Source organism: Tyto alba, unplaced genomic scaffold (assembly GCF_018691265.1).
Source record: "Tyto alba isolate M040663 unplaced genomic scaffold, T.alba_DEE_v4.0 Super-Scaffold_18, whole genome shotgun sequence".
NCBI classification, from domain to species: Eukaryota; Metazoa; Chordata; class Aves; order Strigiformes; family Tytonidae; genus Tyto; species Tyto alba.
Genome location: NW_024881280.1, coordinates 11,044,167 through 11,071,154, shown reverse-complemented (window position 1 = coordinate 11,071,154; position 26,988 = coordinate 11,044,167). Strand labels below are relative to the sequence as shown.

Below are 26,988 nucleotides of genomic sequence, written 5' to 3'. Positions count from 1 at the left end.
ACAGAAAAATATTTTGCTGTTCCAAGCTACCCTCATCTTCTCTTCTACCAACACTAGGCACAGCGTGTGAAACACCAAAGACAAGATCCAGAAGGAGAAGCAAAGCACTTGTAGAGTCATTCCAGGAGGGAAAAAGAAAAATTAAAATAAGTCAAAATCTAAAGATATGGATAATGTTGCAACATACCGCAGATTTGAAACTTGTAGAACTACATATATAGTCAATATATTTATTTTAGGTGTGCAATAAAAATCACCAAATGAGCCACAGACTATATTTTCTGTCTGCTAAGATGCCACTTCAGATCCTCAGAACTTAATTCTTCCCTTGTGACAGACAGCAGAAATGGAGCTGCATCTATACCTTCATTTTACAACTTAGAGAGTATGAAAGATCCTTGTCTAGAATCAGAGAGAGACAGAACCAAAACCACAAGTTTTGGAAAGTGATGTGAGCATATAAAATAATTTTTTTTAATGTGTTTTAAAACTGTTAGTGCTTTGCAATTTTAAAATCCAAACATGTTTCCTCAATGACTAGAACCACCATTTAGACTTGTCTGAAAAAGTAACTTCCAGCAACCTGCAAACATCCTAACTGTGCTAGAGAAGTAGCCTTACATGTTCAGTGTCTCATAAGAAAGGTATGAGACTGGACCCAGTAGCTGTAACACCCAAGAGCCTTGCTCCCTCAAGGTCTTACAGAAACATCACAGCAGCAATAGCACATTGATAGACGCATCTCTTTTGATCAGGTAGAGTTGACTGTGGCATATAAAGCAGCAGTGACTGAAGCACTTCTATAACAGAACCGAGTATCCTGAAGATTTAGAAGTTAAGCTTTATGTAATAGAGTTCCCGTTGCCGTGACAGGAAACAAGAGATGTCAATATCGCTGACAGAGATGTTTTAAGTTAGCACTGAGGTGGCACAGCCCTCTATCATAACAGCAAAATCTGTAAGGTCACCGGAGTTCATCCCAACACCTGCACAGATGTGACCATCTTTACCAATGCTTTAGGACTACTCATCCTGTAGCACTGCGACTGTTAAGATATTCCATGCCAGGCTACATCCCTCTCTCCTGCACTCTGACTTTTTTACGCCATGCAGAGATCTCTTATCTGCAAAATTTACAGAGTTAAAGGAAACATTCACAAATCAAGGTTTCCTGCAGGATTAATTCCTTCCCCCTCCAGTCTTTTTGGTGCTCACAAAGAAACACTTATCTTCTGAGAAAGTGTGACTGAAAACTGTAATTTACACATCTTACTCTGAAAGCTGCTGTCAGTTTGAGGTTTAAAGATCAACCAAGAAAATTCCTTCTGCACTGAAATATTCTAACAGCCCCGAGCCCAGAAGAACAAAGGATCAAGGTAATTTAAAAGAAATATTTGCAATATATATTTGTACATGCATGTGTATAATAAGACACTCATCTGTCTTTGAATTATGATCTCTTTAACCTTGGAGCCCTTAGAAAAAGTGGCACAGGGATTTTTCATTCAAATATGCAGTGTAAGAAAGCAAGATATGAAAAGTGTTTGGGGTTATTTTCCCCATAAAAAAAGCAAAGATGGTACTGATGAAAAGTCCAGCAGTACTGAAGAATAAAGTTCTGCACCTGTCTAGTGAAAGTAAATTATGTACAGAATGCGAGAATCTAACAGAAACCTTTGGTTTCAGTATTATCAACAAATTCAGCAAAATTTGAAGGGTTACAAAGGCATGTTCCTTCTGATTTTGTGCACAGATTCACTGTCTGTTTTGCAGCAATTGATCTTTTAGCAGAATTCTGTTCAGATTCAGAGATGCTTTCGGAGTTCAACAGACAGCTGGGGAACTGACAAGAACTGCATGACTTTTTTCTTTTTTTTTTTTTTTTTTTTTTTTTTTTACTCCTTGGGAAGACTGTAGGCAGCAACACAGAAACTTTCTGAACTATTCACAGGGGAGAACAATTTTAAGGCAGGGAGGCATGAAGCCCTGGGAAGAAATATAATAGAATATTTCTCTATATAATATTGTCTCTGGAGGAAAGAGTTCTGCAGTAACAGAAATGGAAGGAAATCGGGTAGTACAAAGTCAAAGAAATCAGTCTCAAAAATGTCTGCTATGACCTATGGCAAATCATGCAAAAACACTTGAAGGGCCAAAAGGACAACCACAGGTCTATCTTGGCCTGGGAAATTGAAGTCCTACCTCCAGCACTGAAGCAGAACTGAGAAAATTTACACCATCACTGCCAGATGGTTGTTCGACCTCTCCTTAAAAACCCTAGGAGCTCTATCTTAACAAAGAGTAATATTTTCCTAACATCTGATCTAAAGCTCGTTTATTTTGGTACTTCTTTCCCAAGCTATGAAAAGCTATCAATATATGCAAAAGCATATATGCAAAAGCAATCAATAACACTCTCAATATATGATGTACGGAACTTCTGAGACTTTTCTAAAATAAACTAAGTCGGTTCCTTCAAGCATTCCTTAACAGTGGAATGTCTGCTGTATCTTTTATGTTGCTATCCTCTAGACTTTAGTTTGTCTTCATCATCTCCACAATGGCATCACAAATTACTCCAGCTAAGGACTTTGAGTAGACTGGAAGAGTCCTGTTCTATGTTTTACTTTATTTTTGACAAGTTTCTACACCTTATAGTGCTACTTCTGTTTTTTCACAATATTATAGCCCACATTATTTCTGCAGGACCCACCCCATCTAAGATACCTTTCAGTTTGGAAGGCATCTGATAACTACATTTTTTAGTATTTTTTCAATCCCTTTAGAACACCAAGAAGTGTATCGTTGCCATACTTTCTCTAATGTGCAATTTTCACAGGGAAGGTAATGTAAAAAGCTTTATTAAGGTCAAGATCTTGTGTATCAGTTGCATCTCCTCACCTACTATATCAGTTAATCTATCAAATAATCTGATATATTTATTACTGGAAAGCTATGGTGACTTTTTTCTCCTCTAGGTCACCACCTCTAAGTATCTACAATTTAATCATGTAACATTTTCCCAAAACCTTTTATGGAGTTAAAATTGAGCAGGAGAGTACAAAACTGCCTGTGTTCCCCTCATTTTGAAAGAGGGGTTGAAAACAGCTACATAAACTATAGGACGGTGACCAAAAACTATATCCAACCTTAAACAACTAAGAAAAGTGTTATTAAACTAAAGAATAATGTCAGAGCACTCAAAAAATTATGTAAAAAATTAGAAAGCAAAATAAATTCCAAGCACGAAAGCAGCAAAGTCCTGGACAGCCTTTTAGGTATACATGCATGCAGCAGGATATCTAAACAGCTGCAACACTATGCTTGATCACTTTATGCAAGGTGTTACATGAAGAGATTGTCTGCAGCATTGGGGATTGGACTTGCTGACACAAATGTTTCATACAGTTGCAGTATTATCACACTAGTTTGTTGGCTTTTTTTTTTTTTTAATCTATTTTCATTCCTTACAAATGACTTCATCAATATTTTGAGAAAAGATACTTCAGTGCATTCAATTGCATTAATATTTCCACTTAAAGTCCTTACTCTAGAACCTCCATATTGTCACTTTAAAATAAATGGCCTTAAACTTTTCTAACTCTAACAAGTGTCATTGTCCTTCTTTGGACCACTCCATTTTTCTGAGGCATGCTGCTGAAGATATAGGAGGATAACACTAATTTCTCTCATAGTATTATAAAAATGTTGGAAATATCCTTTGCCCTACTCTTTATCCACCTAGGAATTTGATTACTTTTTCTAAACCAATTGTACCTATGAAAAATGAGATGCAAATTGCATAAAGAGAAACCTCCCTGTCCTGGCTACTGCTTTTGTCTTCCTTCCTGAGTTTTTATCCGTAAGTGCAAATGAGTTGTTTAATTTTTCCTCTAATGCACACAGGGACTTAGGATAGGCCAGCACAATCTGTTATGCTGTCCATCCTAGAAATTTCTTTTATTCCTTTGACCTTATTGATCTTTTCTGATCTCTACTATTCTAAATAGTTACGCCTCACCTATCCCCTTGAGCAGAACCACAACAGTTACCTATCAACTCACTGAACTCAAATTCTTTCAGTTCATTTAAACGTACCAAATTATCAGACCAACACTGCCGTTGCAGTTTAAAACCCACTGAAAAGCTAAAGGAAGTTAGACGAACACATAAGCAGTGCTTTAAAGGAAAGAAAGAAAAAAAAAAAAAAAACCACAAACAAACAAACAAACAAAAAAAAAACCCACCCAGATGCATCTTCCTCACATTTCAGCCAGGAAGACCTCTCAGAGTATGCTGCAAACCCCTTTCCCCCGGCCCCCCAAGGCCACCACTGAACCGGAGCACAGGGCTCACGCCCTCCCTTCGCCTCCTCTCCGGGCCCACACCAGCTCCCCCGCAGGTCCTGACACGCGTGGGAGACAGAAGCCAAACCGCCGTCCCCCCTCACCACCCCGGCACCACCACGGGCCTCCCCGCGGCCTGGCCCGTGCCCTCAGGAGGCCGGACCCCCCCGTCCCTCGGGCAGCGGCGGGACCGCGGGCCAGCGCCCCCCCCGCACCCGCCGCGGGGCTCACCAACAGGGGCACCCCGACGGTCATCGTGTGACCCCGCCACAGCCTCCGCAGCCGCTCCATCGCCCGCCCCGCAGGGCCCCGGCCCGCCCCCCGCGCTTCCGGCGGGGCGCGGTCCGCCGGCCGCAGCCGCCCCCTCCGCCGCGGCACCGCGCCCGGGGCAGCCGCGTTCCGCCCTGGCTGGCTGCCCGGCTCTCGCCCGCCTTCCTCCCGCCGCAGCGGATCCTCCGCGGAAGCAATCCACGCGAAAGCGGGCGGCCAGGCTCGCTGGGCGGGGCGGGCGCGTTGGCGAGTTACCGGCTGTAAAGCCACAGGGTCCTTCGAGCTTGTACGCACAGGCGTGTGCGCAGGCACCACAAAAACTCTTTGAATTAACATTTGTTGAGCGCACAAAACCGGTGTTCTGGCCCGTGAATGGTTTCATCCGCTCCACTGGCTTTCCTGAGGAGAAATGTTTGTGGGCCGTGCGTTGGACACGTCCTATGCCAGCTGTAGCTAAATTGCTGAGGTTTTATGTAGCTTCCACTGTATCTGTGGGAAGAAAAGGAGAGGGGCTGGGGCCACGCTGTCACCTGCACGAATACGCAGCTGGGATTTAAGGGCAAGGGGTGCTGGTGATGGCACATGTACGCTGAGAGGGGAATCGAGGCTTAAGACGGTCAGGCTCCACCGCTGCCAAACCTGGCCTGGCCTGAAGCTCCTCTGAGGTTGCTGCCCTTCATCTGCCGCCTATGGGATGTGGAATGAAATCTCCCCACCCATTAGTTCTCCTGGAGGCTTTTTGTGCACACGTGTTATTTTTGTTAGGTGCTTAGGCCACACTGAGCACAGTGGCATTCTCATTTTTTGATTAGGGCTCCTGCATATTATGTTGTTATTCTTGCTGCAGGTTACTTTTGGTACCTGTGAATGCCCGCTCACTAATATCACAAAACGTACACGTATATTGTGCTATTGTAGTAAGGTAATTACATCCATGAGTGACAGTTTAGTCTGTCTGTATTCCAGGACTAAAAGTTCAAAGTTAATCACTACAGCATAGTCCCTAACAGTGAGATGAAAGCAGAGTCCACAAAACTGCAGTAACCCAGGCCTGACCCAGATTTCTCCTACTAAGATAAAATTCCCTTTAGATGTGTATGGGGAAGAGGAATTCACCTTCAGTAAAGCCACATTTGAAGCCACAGAAATGAGAAAACAACAACAAAAGACTACAGCGAAGACTCCCAAGATAACCCTGAGGCTGATGAGGAGCTCAGTGCTACCATGTGGCTGGGTGGTTTGCCACAGGAAGTCCCTCAGGAAAAGTTCTCTTCTAGAACCTCGAAGCTGAAAGAAGAACATGTTTGCCCAGACAAATCCATTCCAGCAGACAGAGGAGAAGCCTGCAGTGAATAGATTGGTAAGAAATGAAAGCTCATGCTCTGTATAATGAAGAAAAATCCACCTGAGCATCAGTAGCTGCCACAGCATTCCCAGCAGTGAAGAGAATGCTGTTTCACCTGTCAGCAAGGCAAGAATTGCCTTTGCTTGCTTGAGGAGCTCTAGGTTCTGCAAGCCTGGATCCTAAAGAAGATTTAGCACTGCATATACCTACTTTGTAAGGACTTGCAGCAATAGAGATATACTCCACATATGTAGAGTTACTAGCCTCCCTCAGCATACCAATCTGTTTTGTCTTGAACACTTAGAAAAACTTTCAACTGAGAGGACTTGACTCAGATTCCTGACACTTTTCTGTGTTCTGAACTTCCTTTTGTGCTTCTGTGGGATATTTGTTAAAAGGACTTGGCTTGGGTAAAGTGGACCTTAAAGGCAAAAATCTGCCACTTTGCAAAATCACATTCTAATGATGACTGATTCAAATGACTGACTAGCTCACTGAATCTCAACAGGGCTAGGGATTTCACCACCCTCCACACATGGGAAAAGCCAGCCCTGCAGAACTGAGGTTAGGGACATTTCAGGAAAGCAAGTGTCACGGAGAGACTAAGAGCTTCAGCAGCTTGCGCCTGGGATACCTTGGCAGGGTGGGAGGGAAAGCAGGGCTGAAATAGCAGGAAACATTGACATTCAAGACTGGTAAGCATGGAGAGCACCACCAGAGAGAAACACACGCAGCCTCTGCTGTCCCCAGTGAGAGCTGAAGGCTGTGTTAGTATTTACCCAGTGGATGACCAGAACTGAGCCAGCTGAACCTTTACTTGTAACAAGAGACAAGCCAGCTCAGCAGTGTTAAGCTGCACATGTGGTCCTGACGAGCTTTTGTAGGTGAACACACAACTTTACTGAGGGCTACCTTCTGTCATTTCAAACTTTCCATCAAAGCTCATTGATAAAAGCTATTGTGAAGGCCTGGCAACTAGGCATGTCTTTCATTCTGTAGCCTGGTTTTCTAAGGAAAGAAGATTGCTATGATCATACTGTCTTTTTTCCTGCATTGTTTTCCCTTATCCCAGTCACACTGGACGCCCCAAAACTTTTATAGCCTTTTCAAAACAAAGCTGGCTACAGCAGTGCTGATGGACAGTCTTACTCTGAGATTTAGAGCTCTTAATCATTCCTTTCCACTAGTAATTAAATGTGCCGTGCCACACACTCAGACACCTCTCAGCTACAGCCACATGCACAACGGTGGAGTGCTGACCTGTTAGAAGATAGGAGCACGTATTCACCAGGCACAGGCTGCAATGTTTTCACATATTACTGTTGCCAAAGGCTCTGCCATGTTCTGGTAGCCTGGGGCAATGGCAGAGAGGAGATGGCAGAATGAAAGCTCCTCTTTTAAATACTTCCTGAGTCACCACACAGCCTTTCCACAACCCAAATCATTGCTTGATGGCAAGCACCGCAGGGACAAAGTGGAACAGGGCACCTGCTGTCTCAACTCAAAGAGTAATTTAAAACCATTTGAAAATGAAACACCGGTGATTACTTCCTTTGGTCTTCTCCATTAATCACATCAAGAACTCAGTGGAGGTAGTCCACAGCTGCTGCTGCCCATGTGCAGAGTTGGTGCGCTGTCATTCCAGATTTTAAAAGGGCACCAAAAGTCCTGGCAGTAAGAAGGAGGGTTAAGAGATTGTGCCAGTGCCATGGGGTGCTCTTGTTAAGATTCATAAGCTGCTCCCTTGTTTTCATTGGTAACTGTTGGTATCTAAAATTTTCCCATGGTGCTATGCTCTAAAACAGCAAGAGAAAGCAAATGTGTGACTCAATACAAATATGATATAACAACATTAATTTTGTAATAATTGGAAGGATAAGAAAAGTGCCTAAAACAAACATGCTGTGCCAGAGATGAACAGTAAATTTGACTTTTAAAATGTCTTCATATTTAATAATCTAAAATGCTGTTAAATTACAGAGGTAAAGCTATCATCAATATATATTTTATTTCCACAGTGTCCCTTTGTTCTTGTCATCATTGGTTGGTCACCCTGAACAGAGAGGGGTAGGGAGAAAAGCTTTTGAAGATTGGAACATATTCTGGTTTTGATTTACAACAGAGGTTTGATGCCTCCTTGATGTGACCCCTAATGCCATAAACAGATGGACAAACATAAAAGTAGATAAACAAACATCTGGGTTTTATGACATTGACAGCTCACCCCAAGTGTTGTTCCCAATACTTCAAGCACATATTCATGTTCCCAAGGAGGCTGAGTGTAGCTTTCTTGTCCAGGTTACCCTACAGCCAGTTAAGCATTTTTTGCTTTGTGAAATACTGTGAGAGGTTTTTCCATGTGAAACATGCCCCTGGAGCCCTAATTCTCTTCTAGATGTATACATGGTGCTGCATCTGGAGCTTGGGTGCAGAGCAGAAACACGAGGGTGATGGCTGACTGGCTTTTGTCACATCAGGAACTAGGTGTTTCTGACTGCGGTTTCCCTGGCCTAGACAAAAGCTCTGGGGAAGCCTCTTCTCACTTACCTCCAGAAAAGGACATAAAAAGAGATTTTAAAATTCACTGCACATAATGTGCTGCTGGCTATTGGCAGGCACCCTGGGAACTTGAGACAAATGAAGCTTGTGCTGCTGGTTTAGGCTGCAATGACCATGACTGCAGGGGAATAGAGAGTGCAACAGTACATTGTGTAATGTGTTTTTTGGGCAGCGGGATGGAGGACAGGATGGAAAACTTATTAAACATCCCTGGACAAGCCAGAGTGATCAAAAATTGGTGCTGGACTGGATACCAGGAGCTGCAGAATTGCTCACAATGCAGTATTGGCTGCTAGTAGCCAAGGTTAATAAGGAATATAACATTGGTTCAGTACAGAACTTGCAGCAATTTGTTCATAGGCTGAAAATGAGAGGCGTGTTGTGAAGATTTTGTTGCCCAAACATGCATCACATCAGGAGGTGGTGGAGTGAGGCCATCCTGCGAGTTATATTTCCATCCAATAGACCTCCCGAAAGCTTACTGCTTCACTAAGAGCATGCACATGTAACAAGTCATTAAGCCCTGTCTGTGCAGACATGATGTACATCATAGCCAAGACCTTCAGCCGAGAAAGCACACACTTCTGTATACCTGAGCTAAAGAAACAGCTGGTTGGACTTAGCATGCTATTGCGACCAATAAAATGAAACAACCATACATCTTATGGGCTTGTAATTCTTTCAGGATGGAGGGTGGAAGTTCTGACTTGGTAGTAGCTGTTGAGAACAGCATTTCTAAAACGACAACACCCTCTCAACACTGTACCTGTTCCTTTTTCATCCTCCTTTGTGTAGCCAAGAGGATCTGCAGGGGGCCTGGATTTCCCCTTTGATTCTCTCCTACACCTTCTGACTAGAACTCCTAGTGAGGTAATTGAGTGGAAGAATTGGTGTACTTGTCCTTTCCTCCACATCTGCTTTCTCATCAGCTGTCAGAATGAGTGTAAATACATCCAAGGACCAGATTCTTGTCAAGAGCAAGGCCGGAGAAGCCAGTGATCCAGCTGTGCCCATTTTTGATGCCACTGAAGTAGCGCACACAACAGAAGGCACCATGGTGGCCCATGCATTTGAAGGGTCATCCATGCTTTCCAGGTGTGGCCCTAAGTTTCCCCCTCCACCTCCAAAAAGGGAGGAGAAGGAAACAAGTTGACATTCTTTGGGTTCACCACTTATTTTTTACCTTCTTAGGTTGGCTCAAAAATAGGCTGGGGAAGGGTGGCTCTGGAGCCACAGTTTAGGTCTGTGAGTGTAGGAGGAAAAGCTGAAGGAAGTGCTGACCTTCCCAACAGATTCTCTCTCCTCCTCCTTGTGATCAGGAATGCTGTTCCCCAAAAGACAGCCAACAAATTTCAGCTAGGAGAGAGATTCCCCAGGGAATCTGGGTAAAAAGGAAACCAGGAACACTGCCTAGAATTAGGGGAACTGAGAGGGATCTGTGCCAAAAAGCACCAATATGGTCAACAGTCATCTCTGCACCTACTTAGTAGCTGCCTCTAAGCACTAGCTCCATCCTCTTTTTGACCCCAAAGAAAAGCCACGGTAACACATTCATTTTCTAGGTTCTTTGTTATTATTTTCAAGAGCAGGACAGTCATTCGAGCTCTTAAATTTGAGTACTGAAAACTGGTGGTTGTAGAACAGCAGCACCTTTCATTTGTCCTTCACACGAGTTAGAAACCTGATAATTACAAAAGGGATGGGGCTGAGTGGAGCTTGTTGCTGGTCTAAGAGATGAGAAGGTTCTGTTCTGGCTCTGTTTCCTTCACTGGGTATGGGCAGGAGATTTGACACAGGGGAATGGCAAACCCAGCCAAAACAGAGAGGAGGCTGCCGGGCTCAAATGGGTGGGGGAAGAGATAAAAAGATAAAACAATTCCAGAGAAGGAACATCACAGTACAGTGCCCCCCCTGCCCCTACACATGCTCTCATGCCCGAGAGAGCCAGCAGTTCTCCATGGATTGAGGAGCATGGGGACCCTGGGAGGAGAATCCAGTTTAGTCATCACACTCCTCAGTTCAGCGTTAGGGTTCACAGTCATTTTGCCGAGCAACTGTAGTGGCAGTCCTCGGAACAGGGACTGAAGCTTCACCTCCTTAGTAGATAGGGTCTTCCCTCCCCTCTATTGTCCATAGAAAAGAAGAGAGAAACCAAAATGTGCTAAAGGGTGCAAGAAAGAAATAGTACAAGAGAGAGGGGGATGTTGTTTGAGGGGGTACTGGGCACAGTTTAGACCCGGGTATGTCTACAGGTTCGCGATGTGCCTGAGGCTGAGGGGGCTGTGGAGGTGGAGGGGGCCTCCTCATCCGTTGTGTCCCCTTGCTCCTCCTTGTGGAGGCCAAGGCTGATGTGGCTCTGCAGGGCTGCTGGGGTCAGCCACTCCTTGGGGAGGCAGCTCTGGAGGAAGGGGATGCACGAGCTGAAGTAGGCCAGGCGGTTCACCCAGCGGGGGATCTCTTTCCCACATAGTATCTGTGGAGCAAACCAAAAAGGAACATGGTTAATAGTACCAAAACACGTGCATGGTGGCAACGTCATCCCCATCTGCACCACCACCTCAACAGGGTGAATTCCCTGTTGCTCAGAAGAGAGCTGTTTGAAACGTAGGGAGCATCTCCCGCAGTCCGGAACAGCTATAAATGCAGATGACAACACAACTGCTTGACACGCACAGAGATCCCTGCCAGCCATAGCCCTTGTCAGCATCGTGGCAGAGACTGGGGAAAGTGGTTCATGGCCCTCAATGGCTTCAGCCACTCTGTCCTCCAGGCAGTCCATGGGTGAAAGGACAGGCCTGCTGGTGCTTCTCAACCAAGACAAAGACACTCACCTTCCAAGTAGCTCAAAAATTTTGGAAAAAATATTTAGGCTGTTGCTGGCCAGACCCTGATGAGCCCAAGAGCTGAGCCTGACTAGGTAGATGGAGATGCATGTGAAACTGTTCTCACTACTCGCTTTTATTCCTCAGGCTGACACACCAGCTCAGTCAAGTTACAGTATCTGGGGGTTCTTTTCCTATCTTAGCACATCATCCTTTAATTTCTCCTCATACAGTATTTCCTAAATGTGGGAAAGCAAGCAACAAACAGAAAAATACTAGCTTCTCACTAAGCCTGTGTTTCATCATAGATGATCCTGGCACTGGTTTGAGTTACGCTCTGCTAGCACAGATATTGGTTTTCAAGGTCATCTCATATTCAGCACAATGAAATGACCTGCTGCATATGGCAGCTCCTTTCTTCTGTAGCATTTGACCACACAGGTGACAGATTTTAGTAGCTGTATCTGGCTTAGGCCACATAAGGAAAATTTCCCTTTACGTTTTACCGTTTCCCTTACCAGACATGGAGGAGGCACGTGGGACTGATCCGCCGGGGTGCCTCAAGAGCCTGTCTTTAGTAAATATAGTGCTTGTGTGGTCCAACACCGGTATACTAAAGCCTGAAGTCTGTGGCAAGTACAGTAGTCATAATACCCACATTCTCCTTCCCTCCAAGTGCTGTCTCCCATGGAGCAAGACAGGCAGGGAGGAAACTCCACGCCACAGACTCTGTCCCACAATCTACATGGGCTAGTGGTTCCAGGGTTGTCCATACTGCACCCTCTGCCAATACTAAATTCCTTTGCTCTTCCTCCACCCTCTTCCTGTCTAAAGCTATACTTAATACTAATTACTGTAAAAACTGTGAGGGTGCTTGTCTGTGACCCACTAAGGAGATTATTTGGCAAGATGCTTGTTATTGACATTGGAAAGTCAGTACTTGAAGGTTTCAAGAGATTCTTGGGGAACACGACTGGAACAGTTACTCGAGGATGGGCTGTGGTGCACTGTAGTTGTTATGGCTGATGGCCAGCTGGTCCTTCATGAGTATGGCCCGGGCAGAATGATCTAAGCCCCACTCCAACAGTCATCTTGAAGGTAAGGGGATTAGCTTGCTCCAACAGTGTGGAGTTTCCAGTGAGGTGTGAAGAAGGCTGCGAACCTATGACCGTACTAATTTGTCTAAGGAACTCACTTTATTTTGATGTGCATTGTTTAAAAATCAATGTGTGAAATTGAAGACATTATCATTAGGCTTCAGAGAATGAGTAGAGCCATTTAGCTGCTAAAATTACTTGCAAGCATAGACTGTTCTTTACCTAATACACCCCAAGGACTTTTATTTCAGTTCTTACCAGTGCTGCATTCTATTTAACCTCAGATACAGCTATATGAATCTGCAGTCTTGAAATTTTAATCTGGGCACAATTACTTTATTAGCAATTCTTTATCTCCATCCAGAGCCTTGGTTTCCATTGCTAGAACTGTTGCCTAAGTGTGTAAGCAGATGACCTCTCCACCCGCTTTTAAGAATCATTCATAGAAATTTGCTGATTTGATTTTGTCACCAGACATGTCTGACAGTTTCCACAAGAATACTGCTGAATTCTTAAAATTGTATTCAATATTTTCTACTTGAACATTGAACCTGATCCAAAGCCAAAATATGCAGCACAATTGCCTCTAGATTGTATAGCATTTCTCTTTCTTCCTCTCCAGGAACTTACGCAACATATTGCCAGTGTAGAAAGTGACTCAGTTTAGGCTCCTTGTGAGGTGTGCGTGCATGTGAGTTTAGTTCTCAAGCAGTTGTAAGTCTTAATAAAGACTTCCCCCCATATATTAATAGGAAAACAAAACCAGAGTATGATTCTTTGGAAAATTAGCTGAAACAACAGTACAGCACAAGGTAAGACTGCCTGAAAAATAAATACTCTTTTTTAAGAGTTGGCTTTCTTTTCTAAGCAGATCCCCTAGTAACTGAAATAGCACTTCACAATGTGGAAGCAATGCTGAGTTGTTTACCTTTTGTTTCTGGGAGCTTTTTCAGAATGAATCAGTGAGGCAAGGAAGAGCCAGAAAAAGAACGGAGATCTGTGGGCATCAGTCCATCAACCAGCAAATGGCAGTTTGAGGGGCTTAAGGATAATGATGAAGTCAAAGTGTTTTCCCTTTCCTCAGTCTTGCTTGTCCTTGACTCTTGTCAGAGAAGCCTAGTTACTATTCCACAGCAAAACAACGCTCAACAGGAGCCAAAGGGCAATGGCAGGGAATGCCACTAATGTAGCAGCCTGCTCCCATGTTTTTCACACCTTGCCATAAAGCATATTGTGCTGGAGCATCCAGCAGTATTTAGCTAATGGAGAAACATCAAATAAACCTGACTGCAGTGGGATTAAGCCAACTGAGTTTAAATAAAACAGCACAAGCAAGATGAATTGGGTGTTTTCCAATTGTATATGAAGACACAGAAAAATCTACCTACTGCAGCTCTTCAGGGCAATTCTCAACTGAAAACCTCACACTGGAATAATAAACTCATCAAAGCGTGTTACCATCCATCACTTACTACCAGCAGAACTCTTTTTTAGAGATTTTTAGAGTTTAGGATTTTAGGATTTTTTTTTTCTTGTTTGCCAAACAAGTGGGGCTTTCTCTTTTGAAGGAGGTAAACTTTTTTGTGCTAGGTCGTGTACTTGTGCTGTCAGACTTAGCAGATAAGCTCTTATGGGCTGGAAATCACTGGTCCTGACCATCATATCAGATCATCCTGCTACCATCCCTTCAGGAAACTTAACATACCTGTAGTGGAGCCTGAGCGTGACACTTGACAAGAAAGCAGCTGAGCCTCTTAAGCTGACTGGAGAAGGAACTTTAAAGAAATGAACAGAGTCACAGAAAGGCTAAGCCTATGTGAGATCTGAAAGGTAGCTCTGGGTTTAGTTATAGCTTCTCTGAGGCAGGAAAGTGTTTGGGACAAAGCAGCAAAGCCTGGAACAGCTCAGCCCAAGCAGGGCTTCCCTAAGCTTTGCAAACCTCCCGTGGGTAGTGTCCAGCTATCACCGTGAAGCATAGCTCTTCCTCATCTTTCTGTCACCCTCAGGGCCCTGAAGGGGTGAGTTATTTTCACCCCACAGGGGCAGCCACTCCCTGCCACAGACTGAATTCCTGTATTTTGGATAGCAAGTGCAGCTAGTGATTGCCCACCAAGGGACCTGTCCCGGTTTCAGGCAGAAACTTCGGCAGAGGCTGCATGTACTTGCAGCTTCCACTGAGCGGCACCTCATGATAGAAAGCCAAGTCTCCCATAGCTACAGCTTCTTCTGGGGACTCTGCCTAAGAGCTGCAAATGACCCAGCTGGCATCTGCAGAGTCAAGTGGAAAGAGCAATTCAGTCATCCATGAATGAAGCCAAATGTGAGGGAGAAATGGGACATGACAGTTTGGGTGCTATTTCTGGGCGGCTGTCAAATCCACACCAGGATTTCAACTAATCAAGAAATAACTAATTTGGGATACACAAAGATCCTCTGAGCATCTTAATATGTGTCATTTTATACTAACCAGTCACTGGTTAAAATGTACAAACTGTCCTGGAAGTGAGGACTGCACTCCATCACTCTTCCCTCCCCTAAGTGCCCTAAGAACTAGGCTTTATTGCTCAGCAAGGCCTTAAGGCTCCCTGCAAAGCTTTACTCTACGCAGGGGAGCAGCCTAGCAGCTGGGAAACATGAGTTTAAATGGAAAGCCACAATGGAAGAAGATGAGTCTTCTACCTTTTAGAGGACAACACTATCAATCTGCTGCATTTTGTGAGGGCTTTGGGTCTATGGGCATATGCTAGACATCATCTGAGATAGTCTAACAGGCTAGGCTGAGCCCCTTTCAAAATAAAGGGCTGATTAGTTGTAGATCTTGAATGCAATAGGTACTGCAGTGTGCTGGCTGGTACAACTGGGGCAATTCAGGTCATGCACAGAAGTAAAACTCAAGGCACTGAAGAATTTTTTTTAAGTAAGCCTTCCCAAAGGCACCATGTAGTGCTCTGATCCATGAAAATCAAGATGAGCAGAGGCAACATAACATTTCTCAAACAATACATGATAATTACTTCAATTCTTCTCTTCAAACTGAGGCTCGGAGAGTTCAGCTCTGAGCATCTGCTGAACCACCCACTGCCACTTCCACTTAGCTGCCGTGCTAAAAATGAGGTGGCATCCACACGGGGCATGCATCCATTTGAGCTACTGTACAGTATTCCCCTTGGTGTGTCTTAGAGAATGCAAAGGGCTTTTATCAGCGCCTGAAGAGTCTAACACAAACCCCAGAGCACTTCAAGAGCAAAGCCTTTAGAGCCCGAGGGGAATCTTTCATGTTTGCATGAATTGGTTCCTACAAGGCCTAGACAATATAGCATAGATGATGCTTATCAGAATTTCAGAATGAGGCCATTAGATACAAACCAGCACATCTGCCCAGGCAAAGCTTGCAGGCTGTGCTAGGGGGAGCCAAAAACCATATGTAGAAAGAGAAGCACAGCAATGTGATGAAATTAGTACTCAGACACATCTGGAATAAACCATCATCTATTTCTACCACCTTGCAAAAACTGAACCAATAGTATAACTGCCCAGTACTGGCAGAGATGAGGGAGTCTGAGTGCATCAGCGAGGAACATACCTCTAGCTCTGCACTCCTGAGCTGCTGCACATGGTGTATAGGCTCGAAATAACACTCCTGAAAAAGAAGAGACATACAGCCTTCGCAACACACCCGAAAGCAGTCTCACCTTGGCGGAGTTGGCATGCTAGCATCAATTGCTTGAGACAATTGTATAGTTACTGTGTAAAAGTGACAATTTCTACTCTAGGGAATATAACTAGCTTGTGGGCATCAACAGAAAACAAAGGGGGGCACTTCCCCGGGCCACGAAGCTGCATGCAGCACACATTAAGCAGAGCCAGGAATGGCCTACGTCTTGCAAGAGAAGGGGTACATCTGAGAAACTGTAGATGAGGCTGAATGGGCTCAGTAATGAGGCTGCGCTCTGGGAGGTAGCTTCTCAAGTCAAAGGCAGGAAGGGAAAAACCTTGTAAATTAATATAAGCAAGTGTCTAAAATGCCCCCATTCTCCTATGCAATCCCTTTTTGTTTCACAGCAGGCAGGGCACTGCCACTCCTACAGGTCCGCGCCAGGACTGCAGGCATTTCTGACATGTAAAGCAAAAGAAGCATCTGCACCATCTCCCTGACACCAGCCAGGAGTGAGCAAAAGGGAAAGCACTGAAAGGAGGGACTAATACTCACAGTCTTGCTCCCCTTGTGATGCTAGTGTGAATGTGTCAGTCACCTCTGTGGTCAGTGGCGGAAGGACAGAGCTGCCTCTGTGCAGGAGTTTGCATGCAGAGATATGCCAAGAACATAAATGATGGAGTAAATAGCTCTGGGTCAAACAAGACAGCTGGCTTATAGCATCTCAGTGCTCACAGCACTATTTCAGCTTCACTGGCCAGGGCGCCAGTGGAGAGGCACAGTGGCTGTAAATGTGACATCTCGATGAGCCACATTCGGAGCGGCATCACTGATTAGTTATGTACCAACACTGGAGTATGGCAATAAGCTCTTTGAGCACAAAGTTCCTTGTAACCAGCAGTAACACGTACAGCCAGAAGCTGCAGGATGACAAGGTAGGCAGCAAGTGGCCTCCTAACAGATGACCATTTGGGGAATACTAAGCATAATTAAGTCTGAGCTTGTTAGTGACATTTAAAGTGATGACTCTCCCACCAAATGAATGAGCAACCACAATTCTTTCATATTATCATGATGACGTGAAGAGGAACTGCCTTCTCCTAGCAGGTGCTGTTTCGAGACCGGTGGCTGAGAACGACTGTTGCCTAGTTGGGCTGTCCTTTCCAGCATTACGGAGATGCTGACCGTGACCAGGCCAACCCAGCTGCATAGAGGAATGCACATCAAGAATATTGATTTTTTCCTATATCACTAACCAGAAAATCCTGTGTTTCAGTCTCAAGTCTCGTTTCCTAACATTAAGGAGCAGCGGGTTACTATGGATGGAGATACAATGAGAAGAGAGAATACAGTGTTGGCAGGATTCCTAAGCAAAAAGGTTCGGTCCCTAAAGCCTATCAACACACTTAGACAGTTCATTTACGCTCCTGACACTTTTAATTTATCAACAGGCAGCTGGTGAAAAGGACAGGGTGTTACCTTGCCATCTTCATTCCTGGAAAGGAGGCATCTGTTCTCAGGCATTTGCACACACAGAGGCTCAAAGGCTCCATGATGGTGTGACTAGAGATGAATTCCTCAGATAGTACAAATTAACTTAGCTCCAGGTATTATGTTTATTTATAACAGGTAAGGAAAGGGGGCTTTTGGTTTGAGAATGCAGATGCAAAGAGCTCATAAAATAAATGGTGCAAAACACCCACATATACACCAGCCCCAAAGAGCTTGAGATGAGGTGGGATTTTTTCAAATTCACTCTTAAAATATCTTCACAATTAATCTTTTCAGCTAGATGGATCACTTTAAGGAGAAAACCTAAAATAGCTGCAGAGGCACAAGTGGCAAAATCAGACCATTGAAAAAAAATATGAAATTATGGGCTAAAAACTTGCCCCAGGGGGATTCCTGTTTCAAATGATTTGCACCTCGTACTATTCCCCTGCACATGTAGATAGATAGGGAAAAAAGGATGGACTGAGAGAGCTGAAAGATCCATGAGATATTCCACTGATCGTTTTTGTTGGGCGCTAAGACGCATTCAGAATAACAAGGATAGCTAGAAAGGTTAATGATGGGAAAAAGACATTTATATTTTTAGAGCAGCCTTTGTTCAAAGGACTTCCAAAATACTTCAAATTTTAACTAATACACAAACTACACCTAGAAATCTCATTTTGCCACAGCAAAGAAGCCACATCTGGAACACAATATAGCAGTTCATTAACTGCACACAATCAAAATTGTATATACTTACAGGCAGAAACAAGAGAAAATGTTACATTCATCTGAAACTGCAAGGATAATTTATGGGTGCAGGATCTCTTTATTAATAAGCTGCTTCTAAATGTATGTGGCAGCTAAAAACCAGAAAACTAACACAACCTGTTCCCTATAGAGCTAACAACCTTCACAGGCTGCTGCAATGAAGCAAGTGTTTTCATTAGCTTCAGTGAGGACTGGCTCAGGCACCAGAAAATAAAGCTTTCCTAAGGTTCTTTCATGCCCTGTGGCTGTTTTTGTGTTTGTTTTTTCATTTCCTTCTCTCATTTCTGTTTGTTGGGAGCATTGTGTCCCCTGCCATTAACAAAAATCGCATGTAGGCTTTCACACAACAAAGCACCTATCTCCTCCTCTACAACAGAGGCAACTGAAAAGCAATTGTTGACCAAGGAAAACACGGGTATTACTTGTCTACTTAGGATCAGCTGAAGACCAGTTTATAAAAGCTTCTGCCACTTTTAGCTGTGACTCAGATGCCACCTGAAGCTCCCTTCTCTGGTGTTTAATCCTTTCTCTCCGATAGCTTTCAGGGTAAGGAGAGCTTCCATAGTTTCTAATAACATTATAATGAGAACTCATATGTGCCTGGGGGTGAACCTGAAAAGCTTTAGACTTGAATTATTCACTGATGATTAAAAAGTGCCCTCATTCAGTCCTTGATTCAGCAAACCTGCCTTCTTCAGAGAGTTTACTGAAAGTCAGGCTCCTCTAAGCAAAGCAGGATTCTGATGTAAGTTTGTTATATGCTGTCAGCTTTGCCTTGGCTGAAAAAGAACAGGTGAATAGCCAGAGAGAGAAGAATATGCACTAGTCACCATCTTCTGTCATTTCAGCACAGCTGCACACCCCCTACCAATAAAGTAAGATCCCTCTGTTCTACCAAAGCTCCAACCACGTTGACAAAGGACAACCAAGACAGCCATACCATCAGGGAAGTATACATCAGACATAGCCCTGAAGCCAATCAGAGATATCTTATGCTGTGCTTCAGTTAGGAGGTGTGTATTTCCTGCTATCACACTGATAGACAATGACAAAGCTTCTCTCTGCTACTGTCAATAGGACAGGTCTTTACTAATAATACAAAGAAAAGGGGAAAGAAGCCCTAGCATCCAGCCTAGGTCCACACTCAAGCAAGCCTGACTGCACCAAGATCATCCCTTGCCTCCCAAGGAAATTCAGAGTGTTTGGCTTCACCAAGCATTTCTGTCTAATCTGGCACGCAGGTTTAATATCACAGCAGTGTCAGCATCAGTAGTGGGTATGCTAGATGCCTACTTCAGTCTTCTGTAACCATCAGGTTTTAGGATTCACTGTGGAGACTCCATCTGTTAATCTGCAAGGTATCTCCTATTGGAGACCATCCTTTCAGGCAGATTTGAAGGAGTTCTGCTGACTTCAGGAGACTGGGAGCTACTTAGCTCCCAGGTTGAGCATTGCAGTGCTGCAGCTCTAAAACTCTGCCTGCAAAGCATTTGACTGTGACAGGGTCCGTGATCCCTGCCCTGTAGGAGCCAGCCTCATCTAGGATGCTAAAGAGTTTTCCAGGGCTGACCTAAACCACCCCAGATGCCTAGGAGCCTCTTTTCCCCTCCTGTGTCAACAAAGAATGGGCCAAGCTCACTTCATTAACCCTCAAGCCTATTTTCCAAGGCCCCTTCAGCCCAAACACAAGACCCCCAGTCCCCCCAAATATTTTTCTTTCTCTGGAAATTCCTGCAAATCCTACAACTTCAAAATGAGCTTTTAAAACCACAAGCACACAAATTCCAATTTAGGACTCTCTTTTCTCCTGCTGAAACATGTTTTCTCTCAGTTTGTGTAAATAATTAAAGTAGGACAGTTCCCACAGGAGAGACTGAGGGAATCCCTGCTCCAGAACATCTTATGACTGATACTCAGGAGAATTTTCACTGAAATGGAGGAGAAAAGGTAAGTAAATCACTAGTCCACCTTGATCTCCCACATCCCGTCAAGCTTCTCTCTATCCAGGAAACTCTCAGTTACTTGAGAATGAGTATGTCTCACCAGCTAGTTCTATCTGAATTCACAAAACGTCCTAGAAAAATTTTTATTAAAACTGTCAGACCCCTCTAAAAGGCTATGCTTTTGATGACTTGGTTGACTCTGAAAATCCTAGTTCAGCTCTAATAATTGGTTCAAATTTTAGCCATTTACCCAGATGGCATCTCAGAGCACTGTCCCCTGGATCCAATTCGCTGGATAAAGAAATGCTGAGCAATAAGGAAACAGGCCCTTTAATATTTAAAGGAATGAAGAGGTGAAAAGGATCACAGTACAAAAGGAAGCTGGATAATGAGATACCAATCTCTTTTCCTGAAGGGTTTTTAATCCCTCAAATCCAAATGACCTTAAAGAGCCTGCTGAAGAATGATCACATGTGGAGGATGTGAACCATGCACCCTAACCTCTGAGTTGGTTCTAGTCTTTTTTAAATAGATTTCTCTGGGTATAAGACAAAGTCGTGATCATTTAGGAAGCAAATAGGGATGTTTAAATGTGCTTCACCATCCCTCAGTCATGTGGCCAAATTCTGCTTTCATTGACTCTGGGGGAATTCGTACCAGATCACTCAGGTGTTTCCAAGCTGGATTTGTCCCAGGGGCTACCACAGATTCTCTGACCATACTCTTAAAGATACAAGTGGGTCCTACTAACATAGACTCAGCCTTCTCCTGTCTGCCTGCCTTTTTTTTAAGAAAAAAAAAAAAAAAACAAGTAGGGTAGTTTTAGACCAGCTGCAAGGTAGATAAATAACTCCAGGCTGGGAAACTGCTACAAAATACAGAGGGATTTTGACCTTTTCTGCTACTTAAGATAAATTACACATTCAAATCAGAAATAAATCATTCCCCTTTCAAGAAGAGTGAGAGGGAGGAAAGACATAATAAAAGAGTAAAACCTTCTGTCAGTGCTGTCCTCAGGTAAAGTTCCAACATCAACAATTTTTAAGGTGAATCAAATCAGTGCCTCTCAATTAATTTCCTAATTATGATGAGCATCAGCTTCATATCTTATCAAAAGGGCTTATAAGACCTACAGACTTCATTGCTATTCCACCACTGGTAAGGCTACTGAGGAATAAGAGAGGCTATCTTCCCTGGTGCTCAGAAGCCACACTGTTTCAATAATTGTGTTGTGTGTCCTATAGCAAGGTGCTAAAGAGTTTCTTTAAATAGGGATCATTCCAGTTGCTTGGCAGTAATCACACTGATGAAGGCAGAAGTAGTTTCCTTAAGTCATTCCAGTTCCGGTGCTGCTTCAAAGGTGTTTTTCTCCCTTCCCGTGGTGGCTTGCCCTTTTCTGAGACATGCTGTAGCAACTGTCATCACTCCGGTAAGAACATAGCTCATAGCTTATCTTAGACAGGAAACTTCAGAAGCATGGAAAACTGCTGGTGGGAAGTCAAATGAGTCATCTTCTGTTTGTGAATGGGCTAAGCAGCAAAAGCTTTTTCAGAGTCTTTAAGCTGCAGTGACATGGTGTGATCATTATACTCAATACCAAGGAATATCACCAGACTGGAGAAGAACCCAGAAGCAGAAAACCTTCGTCCTCCCTCTGATCCTCTAGTTACAGCTATCTTCTATAAAGATGATGTCCTCAGGCACTGTATAATCACCATACACCTACACATCAGCAGAGCTCATATTATTCCATGCCCATATTTGAACCCTTGGCAGTCAACCTTTCTCCTTTGCACACATTTGGGGCTATAAGCTGTGCCAAGTTTTCTCCTGCCTTGCCTGGTATCTGTCTTACGCAAGCCCAAATTGTATTGTAGACTTGCAGGGCAATCACGAGCCATGCTCTCGCATTGAAAAGAGCCCTCTGACAGCAATTTCACAGTTCCCTGTATCGGCATGCACTTACCCTTATCTATGCCCAAAGAACAGTCTTGGTGACAAAGAGTGTGTAGCTGCATGTTTTTTGTGGCACCTCACAGCATACTTCCTTGTTGCCCACTGCTGCAGTGACAAGTGCTCCTGCAAAGCAATGGCATGGCTGGGACATCAAACCTGCAGGTCCTTGCAGGGGAACCTACAGCCCAGGATTCACTCTGAGTTTGGCTTTTTCCTAAAAGCACAAATGTATTCCTCTCCCTTTATGTCTGCTTTACAGCAATTTGTAACTTCTGTTCTTTTGCTATCTCACATCTTCTGAAAAATCAGGAAATTCAACACATCACATTTAAAGAAAGAGCTAATTATTTTAGCCTTTTTGTTTTGAAAAGTTTCTCTAGTGTTCAAAAGATGGTATTTTTTTCCATCTGGTGGAGTTTAAATAGCCTTTTCCATCAGCCAAGACAACTCATAAAGAACATAAATATTTCACAGTTCCTTGAATGGCCATTTGAACATGTTGCTGTAAGTGTACATGGGTGATTGTTGGGAACATAGTGACTTAACAACAGATGATCAAACAGAAGGGCTTTACCCAATATTGACATGGTCCTAACTGAATTACCCACACATGTACAACCTCATTAGAATGCTAGAATCCCTGATGTGTGCCAGCAGCATTACCCGCCTGGAGTACCAACAAAAAGCACAAAAGGCACAAAAGCTCAGAACAGGATGGGAAGTTTGGGCCCTGCTGCCGATGGCCTGACTTAATCTTCCTTGCAGAAATTGCAAGCATAAGTCCCCCAAAGGGATTGCTCATCCTCCTGAACAGTTTCTTCAGTGGTACTGATACTACTTGATTTGGGGGACTGTCAACATAAGCAACATGAAAGGAATAAGCTTCTTGTAGGCAAAATGCTAATCCCAGTTTGATTAACCTCTTCATTTTAACCCACAATTTGCTTGAGTGGTTGATAAATATAGGTACCATGGGACCATGTTGCAGGAGTCAGAGTGACTGAGGGAACCCTATCTAGATTTTCACAGCTTAGATCAAGTTCCTCTCATCTTCCCACACTGATGTGAGATGTGAGAGTAAAGGGAGACCTTAAAGTGTTATGTGTACCAGCGACCTTAAACTGAAGCTGGGCAAATGCAGAGGGAGTGCATCTGATTTCTTTCTGAAGACTATCCACTAGGAAATTCTGCCCTGCTTTACATCAGAACTTTCTTCACAACTAATTAAGATGGTGTGTGGCACTTACTAGGCCAATACTTCTGCTCTCTGGTAGTTCTTCACATCTTAAATAACCCAAAGTTCCCTGATGAAGAATTTCTCAAGAAATCCACAGGAAGAGACTCCTGATCATGCAGCATGTTCACTGAATCACTTACTGAGAAGGCTGCCATAAAATGCCATTGGAGAAGATGTCTGAACTGCTGCTGCTGAAACCAGGGCATTCTCTGTTTTCTTTCCACAGGAGCTGCTTTGTGAGTAGACCCAGCCATGCCTCTTTGATCCAGTAGCTGCTTGTTAGAAGTCCATAGGGAACTGGCAAAGTGGGGAGAGATCTAAGTCTTGAGCAAGTATGAATATGCTTGGCGGTCTGCAGGAGGGAGTAAGGAAAACTCAGATCTAAGTGCCAATGAGGGAGTAACAAAGTCCCTCGCAGCTTATACAAGTGAGTGGGGGCAGCAAGATCAGAAGGCTCAGAAGAGATACATGGTATTGTAGGGAGAGGCTCAATGCCACAGCAGCATGCAATTAAGCTGCAATTGCACTGCAGAGTTTTTCCAGAGATAGATAGCAGGCCTAAGGCATGCCAGGTGGTTAAGTAGAGCTTATCTGCTTTTGCTGGACTTGTCCAGGGATTTTTCAAAATGCATAGCCAAATGGCAGAGTCATGAACGTAGGTCTGGACATGCCGCTAACCATTAGCAGTCAGCCTGCGTAACTGTTAAATATAACAGTTACCAGTTATCATGGTGGGACCTGAGGTATCATTGTATTAAATAGGAATTTGACAGAAAAATCATTCATAGACAGGTGTAGACGGAAGATTTCTGAATGGATGTTCTGTCTGCTGAGAAAACACTGGTAAAGGACAAGAAAACAAAAATTTGAAAATAAAGCCAGACTCCTGTGGCTTCAGCAGTCCTTCTGGGGATGGGGAACCTGGCTTACAGGTCCTGGCAACCAGACAGGTGGCTGTTGTCTCATGGTGTAACCCCGAGAAAGCTGATCTGGGGGGAGACCCATCCTTACACCTTCTTCCCATTCCCTCTGCAGAACCATGACCTCAGCCAGCAGGACCCGTGGCCGCATCTGCCCTCAGTCCGTACGAGCAGATGGTGTCCTCCCAACCCATGGCCCAGCCACCCTGTGACATCTGTACCCATACTAATTAGCAAGCCCACAGCCAGGTGAGGAAATTAAGGTAGCCAAATAGAGCTACCTAGCACATCAAGGCCTGCCAGACAGATCTGTGTAAACACACATTAACTCATACACCACCACACAGCTATAAAGCTCTAGCTCTGGTTTTGTGTGCTGATACAGAACAATACAAGTCATAAACCAGCTAATTAACCTGGGCAGATAAGAGAGCTGTCATCAAAATATTTCAGTCCCCTTTTCAAAGGAAGGAAATAACCCAGCATACAAGGAGTGATGCTTGGGCACAGGCAGGGATGTGACTTGCCTGGCATTACCCGGGAGGCTCAGAACAACAATCTCCTGAACTCGCCACACTGTTTACCTCCTGGGCAGAAAGGCCTCCAGGGCTGCAGGGAGCAGAGCTCCTCATTCCCTCCTCCATGCTAAAAATTAGCCTCCACCCCCATCCCTGTCTGTGGTGAAAGGGCATTGCAGTACTGAGAGCACCACCTTTCAGCTGGGCTACAGGAGCAGAGACACCAAGAATTTATACTCAAAATGCTTGGCTGCCTTTTGTGTGGTTGGAGTTAAATCCCAGTTCTACTGAGCCATTTTATTCTGTTGGAAAAAAATTCTATATCTTCTAAATCTTTGAATACTTTTTCCAGTTTCCTGTGTTTAACTGCCATATAACGTGGCTTTGCATAAATAGAAGCTCATTATTATTAATATTATTATTGCTGCTTCACAGGTGAAGAGTCTGAAGGAAAGGGTAGTACAAACACTAAACAGACTCTTCTCAGAATTGGTTTTAGGGCACAAATATCAGTTCTGTTTTATGCCCTCTATGGTGACACATGTCTACACAGCCTTGAGAGCCACTCTTCATATAGCCAGCACATTCTGTGCACTATAAGGCTGCACAGTATAGATCTACATGGTAGGCCCTGGAGCTTCCTAATGTGGCAATTTTTGTTTTGTTTAGTTTTAATGGGAACTACAAGAAGGGGAAAAAAAAAGTAAAATAATTAAAAAAAAAAAAAAAAAAAAAGCACCAAGGCTATAAAGTTAAGCAAGCATTCAGATGTTGGGAAATGAGAATTGAAACTTTGATTGCTTTCAGTTGAAGCAGGTTCTGTCTCAACAAATTTCAAGCAGTCTTTCCTCCAAGGGGTCATAGGTATCCCAAGATAAGCTATGCTACTTCTCACCCAGTTCTGAAACACGGTGATTGCCAAATTACTGTTTACCAGAAAGGATGGAGACATCTGTCATAAGGCACTCACATGTATTTTTCATGTTGCTGACTGAGGCGTATTGAATGGCTTGGACTTTTCCTTAGTGTCTTTACACCAGCTATTTCTTTAAGATTTTCAGCTCCCATTTTCTATATCTTGATGCTAGAGACTATCCAGGGCCTTCTGCTCCTAGGCCTGAAGTGCATCTCCTCTGTTTCTCCATTTGTAATACTTTAGAGAGGGGCGATAAACACAGGCATGTATGAAGAGCAACAGCAACAAAAAGTCCTGCTTCCCTGCGAAAGGTTTATTTAAACTGACCTAAATCCTGAGTCAGTTCTGCTATTGGGGGCAGAAGTGTCAGAACGAGCCATTTAGGCTTTTGGTTTTTTATCTGGACAGGTTATAGGGCGGTGAATGAGTACACAGAATCCATCAAGAAAGCTCTTGCAGGAAAACTTAACCCTAAATTCCACTCCTGTAAAGATGTTTGCTGCAGGCATATTGAAAGCAAAATTTAAAATACCCTAGTAGTTTTTTATTAAGATCTCTTATTTAACTTGTCTTTGGAAGGTTGGACAAGGAAGTGGCAGTGAAGGGTTCACTGATATGTAGCAGCAGAATCAAGGAAGAATGGCATTGAGCTTATGGCTTGGACATGAGACAGAAATTTTACATACCAAAGTATGTAATAAGCAATGACTTTCTTTCACTGATGCAGGTAGAGCAATTTTTAAACTCTTGCTGATAATCACACAAGTTTCTCCTGGGTTTCCTTCACAATTTTTAAAGTTACCATTTTCTGTTGAAGTAATTTGATTATTTGACTTCAAAACAGTAGTGTGGCTAACATTGATTTGATTACTGTACTGTTTGAAACTTCATTCTCTGTTTGTACCAATACAATTCCTTCCTGTTTATTTTTATTTGCTAACATTTACAGAAAGGACTCAGTCATTTTTTCTTTGTCTGGTTAGCAAGGATTAAGCCAATAGGAAACTGGTTTTCCTAAGAGCCTAAGCAGGTCCCTTGTAAATGAATTGCTGGTTCTTGGATTCACTAGGGATTTTCTTACAAAATTGTGCAGTATTTTTTTCTACAGAAAAAAGTGTCACTTGGGATCCGTGAGGGGC

General features: G+C 43.6%; 2 protein-coding genes across 3 annotated transcripts in view; both read right to left on the bottom strand.

The window, feature by feature from the left end:
* Positions 1 to 4,687, bottom strand: part of LOC104367994 (cytochrome c oxidase assembly protein COX16 homolog, mitochondrial) — a 52,243-nt gene extending 47,556 nt beyond the window's left edge. Inside the window, exon 1 of the mRNA XM_042790605.1 lies at positions 4,578 to 4,687. Within this exon, the coding sequence (XP_042646539.1) occupies positions 4,578 to 4,637 (60 nt within the window). The 5' untranslated portion in view covers positions 4,638 to 4,687. The remainder of the gene's footprint in view (positions 1 to 4,577) is intronic.
* Positions 4,688 to 10,074: 5,387 nt separating this feature from the next.
* Positions 10,075 to 26,988, bottom strand: part of LOC104357013 (deubiquitinase DESI2) — a 59,540-nt gene continuing 42,626 nt past the window's right edge. For both annotated transcript variants that reach the window (XM_009962363.3, XM_032984744.2), the window contains exon 5: positions 10,075 to 10,993. In XM_009962363.3, coding sequence (XP_009960665.2) covers positions 10,751 to 10,993 — 243 coding nt within the window. In that variant the 3' untranslated portion in view covers positions 10,075 to 10,750. The remainder of the gene's footprint in view (positions 10,994 to 26,988) is intronic.